The sequence below is a fragment of the Pinus tabuliformis genome, chromosome 5_1, assembly GCF_031772625.1.
Source record: "Pinus tabuliformis cultivar Carrire ecotype Pingquan chromosome 5_1, CPIR1, whole genome shotgun sequence".
In the NCBI taxonomy this organism is placed as follows: Eukaryota; Viridiplantae; Streptophyta; class Pinopsida; order Pinales; family Pinaceae; genus Pinus; species Pinus tabuliformis.
Genome location: NC_142305.1, coordinates 951599920 through 951605018, shown reverse-complemented (window position 1 = coordinate 951605018; position 5099 = coordinate 951599920). Strand labels below are relative to the sequence as shown.

Below are 5099 nucleotides of genomic sequence, written 5' to 3'. Positions count from 1 at the left end.
CCTGTCCAAGGTGCAGCACCATAAAAGCTTGGGAATACAAGGCGGCAGTCACTGGGATGGAAGAAAGATCCTCAAAGAAACAAAGAAAAGGGGCAGAAAAACAGATCTTCAAAGAACCATAATCGTAGGTGAAATACTAATGGACTCGGGGCAATTCCCCAAGTTGACCAAGTACTATAAACCCAAATCTCAGTCTACATGAAGCTCATTTCATGGAATGTAAGAGGAATTAACAGTCCCTCTAAACACATAATGATCAAAAATCTGATAATGCAAGAAAAACTAGCTATAATCTTCCTTCAAGAGACAAAAAGCAGCAGTGTAGTGATAGATCGACTAAGCAATAAATTATGGGCAGGCAGCAGCTCAGTATCAGTAGACGCCTCTGGAGCTTCAGGGGGTTTAGCCATCTTATGGAACCCGCAGATTGTTTCACTAGATAACTTTAATGCCACTCTTCATATAATTCAAGCCACCTTCCACCTCATCGGAACCAACATCCATGGGCACCTCACCAATGTCTACTTCCCGCAGATAATCCAGCAAAAATTGGACATCCTGGACACGATCTCCTCTCTCAATCATAACAGACATTTCCCCTTATGGATTGGAGGAGGCGACTTCAATATAATAAAATCCTTGGAAGAAAAACAAGGAGGCAGAACCAGGCTCGATAGTGACAGTAGCGGCTTCAAGCAATTCCTACAAGATAATCAGTTTATGGATATCCCCACTTCCAATGGCACCTTCACCTGGTCCAACAAGCGCCGAGGCGCTCTCCACATCGCCTCAAGACTGGATCGTTTCTTGATTTCAGACAATGCGATCCACCTGGGAGGGGACCTTCATGCCTCAATCATTCCCCAAGGAGGCTCAGATCACTGGCCGATTCTGCTCCAATGGTCCAGACCAGGCAATCGTTGTAATAGACCCTTTCGGTTCGAGGCTTTCTGGCTCAACAACTCCAATTTCAAGGATGTGGTTAAGAATGCCTGGGCATCGTATTCCCCGCCTGCGGGAGCTAAGATGTACCAGTTCCAACAAAAGTTGAAGAATCTGAAACAAGTCCTCAAGGTATGGAATCGAACTCATTTTGGCAACATACAGGAGAGCAAACAAAAATTGGAACAGCAAATGAAAGCTTTACAACAAACATTCATCCTGGAAGGTCGCACGGAAGAACAAACTCAACAGGAGCAGATCCTCTGGAATCAAATTGAAGAACGCCAAAAACAAGAGGAAACTTTATGGCGACAAAAATCTAGAATCAGCTGGCTCAAAGACGGAGAGAAAAACACAAAATTTTTCCACAAAGCCACCATACAAAGGCGTATGCACAACAACATCACCTTTGTCAACAATCAACAGGGTGAAAGAATTGAGACTCATGAAGACATGGAAAAAGAATTTACAGGATACTTCAAGGACATTCTCAAAGAACCAGAAGGAAATAGAGATGAAGCAATCAGCACCATCACGCAACATATTCCAAAAATTATAAATGAGGATCACAACAACAAATTGCTCCAAACTACTACCTTAAAGGAAGTAGAAGAAGCTATGGCTCAGCTCAAAGACGGCAAGGCACCAGGGCCTGACGGATTCACTGCAAATTTCTTTCATGAATTTTGGGAGCTTATCAAAGTTGAAGTTTGGGACTTAGTCGAGGAATCCCGAAGCATGCACTGGGTCCTCCCAGCCCTCAACTCTACCTTCATAGCCTTGGTTCCCAAAGAAGCAGCAGCACACAAACCTGAGAAATACAGACCAATAGCGCTGTGTAATGTGATCTACAAACTCATTTCAAAGGTCATTGCGAATCGACTCAAACCGCTCCTTCCACTGCTCATCTCTCCTGAACAGACCGGTTATGTTGAAGGGCGGCAAATTATGGATGGAATAATTCTTTCCAACGAAGTCATTCATTCTCTAAAGCTTCTCAAAAAACCAGGTATGCTCCTTAAATTAGACCTCTCTAAAGCTTTTGATAAGCTGAGCTAGAATTTCATTCAAAAAATGCTCTTAGCTTTTGGATTTAATGCAACTTGGACAAGATGGATCATGAGCCTAATCTCCTCTCCCAGCTTCTCTGTTCTTCTGAATGGCTCTCCCTCAACTCCCTTTCGGCCCTCTCGTGGCATCCGACAAGGGGATCCCCTGTCACCCTTCCTTTTCGTTTTAATGGCTGAAGGGCTCAGCAGGCTCCTCAAAGCAGCAGTCTCTTCTCAAGTTCTCAAAGGCATCTCTCTCCATGGACGCCCTCCTCAAACTCATCAGCAATTTGTTGATGATACCATGCTCTTTGGGCACCCCTCTGCAAAAGAAGCCTCTGCTTTCAAATCACTACTATCCCTCTTCTCTGAGGCCTCAGGCACCTCCATCAATGCTGCTAAATCTCAACTCTTCTTCTTCAATACCCCTCCCTTCATGCAGAGAATTATTGCTCGTATTTTAGGATTTACAATCTCCCATCTACCCTCCAAATATCTGGGAGCTCCCCTTTCAGATTCAGCTATTAAGCAGGTGTCATGGCGGACTCTCTTGGATAAACTTGAATCAAAACTCTCATCCTGGACTTTCCGAGCTTTAAATCTGGCAGGGAGGCTAGTTCTAATCAAATCAGTCCTACAAGCAATGCCGCTATATCTGTTCTCGATCCTGGCAGCTCCAAAAGGGGTACTGAAAGCTATTCGCAATTTGCAACGCAATTTTCTCTGGGGTTCCACAAGCCTAAACCGGAAGTGGGCTCTTGTAAATTGGTCTGAAGTCTGTACACCCAAATCAGAAGGCGGATTAGGCCTCAGGGACCCGCTTCAAAGCAATAACACAATGGGAGCACGTATTTGGTGGAACTGGGTCTCCAAGCCTAATACCCCATGGGCTCAATTATGGCAAGCAAAATATGCCAACGGCAGCCAATGGAGTGACCTCATAAGAATTAACCCCACAGCAAAAGGATCTCTCATATGGAATAATGCAAAAACACAAAGCAGATTCATTCAGGCACATGGCTTCTGGGAAATTCACTCAGGCAAAATTGCCAGGTTCTGGGAGGACTCATGGCAGCAATTACCTAAACTTGCAAATTTGTTTCACAAACCTCTTTGGCAAGAGTACATGAAGCAAGAGGGCATCACACAGGTACATCAGTTTTGGCAGCCTTCCGCACAGCAAGACCTTCAGACATGGAAATCAGCACGACTTTGGCAAATAGATTGGCGGGGAGAACAATACACAGATATAGATCAGGAACTTGCAAGCAGGAAAATCCGCCACTCCGAGCAGCAGGATAAACTTCGATGGGGCTACACAACCAAAGGAACATTTACTACAAAGGAAGCCCATCATTTGCGCTATTCCACTTTTCCGGCGGTTAAGGATCAAATCTGGGCTCAAATTTGGCACTCAGGCCTATGGCCCAAGATCTCCACCTTCTTATGGTTACTAAGCAAAAAACGCATCCTCACATGGGATAATCTGTTAAAACGAGGATTCATTGGGCCTTCCAGATGCCCAAATTGCAACACTGATTGTGAAACAATCAGCCATCTAATGGAAGAATGCCCATTAGCAAAGCAGCTATGGGAGAAGGTGGACAGCTGCAACAGGAGAGTCTCACAAAGACAACTGGATATAACGGAAAATATTAGGAACTGGGACATAAAACCATTCAAAAGTCAAATTCTTAACTCTTTATGGAGCATTACACCAGGCTTTCTGTACTGGACCCTCTGGAAAGAACGCAATCACAGAATCTTCAACAATATGTCCAGATCCATAGACGAACTCTGGCTCATCCTCAGGAAAAACATCCAAGAAACCCTGACCATCAAGGCCTGGAATGATAATGACATGCCCGAAACTCAGCAAGAGCGCCGCATTCTGAAAGAATGGAACCTTGATCTCTCAGCCCTACAAAAGGCAATTGCCTCTCCATCCATCAGACCTGCCTCTCAATCTTCATGGTCCCCTCCTGCACTCAACTCTTACAAGCTGAACTTTGATGGCGCTGCCAAAGGTAACCCTGGCCCAGCAGGATTTGGGGGAGTCATCAGACGACACACAGGAGATGTGGTACATATATACTATGGCTCATTAGGCACAGATACAAACAATGCGGCAGAACTGGAAGGTCTTTGGAAAGGAATATGTCTTGCGGAGCAACACCACTTCTCCCCTCTTGAAGTGGAAGGCGATTCTCTTATCCTTATAGAGGCAGCTAAAAGAATACAGGCAGGGGCCAAAGCAGTCAAGATCGCAGCAAGCTGGAGGCTTCTAAGCCGTCTGGAATCCCTGGAGGAAAAGCTTCATGACCTACAGAACATATCCTTCCACCATGTAAGGAGGACTGCCAATCAGGTAGCAGATAGAATGGCAAATCATGGCGTGACACAGTCAACACCCTATTTCTTAGGTTCCTTGGACACGGTTGATGATGCTCAGTTCAAAAAAGACTGCATCTCTCTGGTGCAAAAAGATTTCCCTCTCCCGGATGCGGGTGGAGAACAAGCGGGATAGACAGGTGTCGGTGGAGGCAAGTCACGTGGGCAGTCGTAAGCCCGAACATGCCACGATGCACCCGACCGAAGAGGTAATAAAAGCGATGGGAGGCTCTGCATACTCGGATTCAATGCTGGGTTTATGGCTGGTTCAATGTGCATTCATTGCGCAGCTCAGTTCGAGGCAAATGGCGCTCGTTATTTACGCTCCCCCGGTCGCCTGGATTCATACCTGCAAACATTCCAAGCAGAGGTTAGCGGAGGAGATTCTGAGCACAAATTCTCTGTGGGATTCTGGTTCGAAGGTTGAATTGACGATGCCGCGGGAGAGGCCAAGGATGGGTAGTCGCAGGGGTGGTTCACGGGGCAGCTCTGCCGCCCAGCGCCCAGTCAATTCGCCCTCCTCCTCGGCGGAAATAGCATATGAGCACATCAGAAGCTCAAACAGACCTGTAGGACGCGGAGCTATGCGTGGGTGGGGAGAAATTCCGGAATGTGGGCATCTGGAGCACCCGGCTGTTCGTTACCGAATTCCTTGTACGCTGGAAAACAATACTCTTATAGTTTCAGTCACGGTGGAACACTGCAATAACCACAGAG

At 46.2% G+C, this 5099-nt stretch overlaps 1 protein-coding gene across 1 annotated transcript; it reads left to right on the top strand.

The window, feature by feature from the left end:
• Nucleotides 1-270: 270 nt before the first annotated feature.
• On the top strand, nucleotides 271-4518 carry LOC149167924 (uncharacterized). The gene is made up of 2 exons (XM_089430635.1): nucleotides 271-1951; nucleotides 2192-4518. Exons 1-2 carry the CDS (start codon nucleotides 271-273, stop codon nucleotides 4516-4518), a joined length of 4008 nt encoding a protein of 1335 aa, XP_089286761.1.
• The last annotated feature ends 581 nt before the right edge of the window (nucleotides 4519-5099 follow it).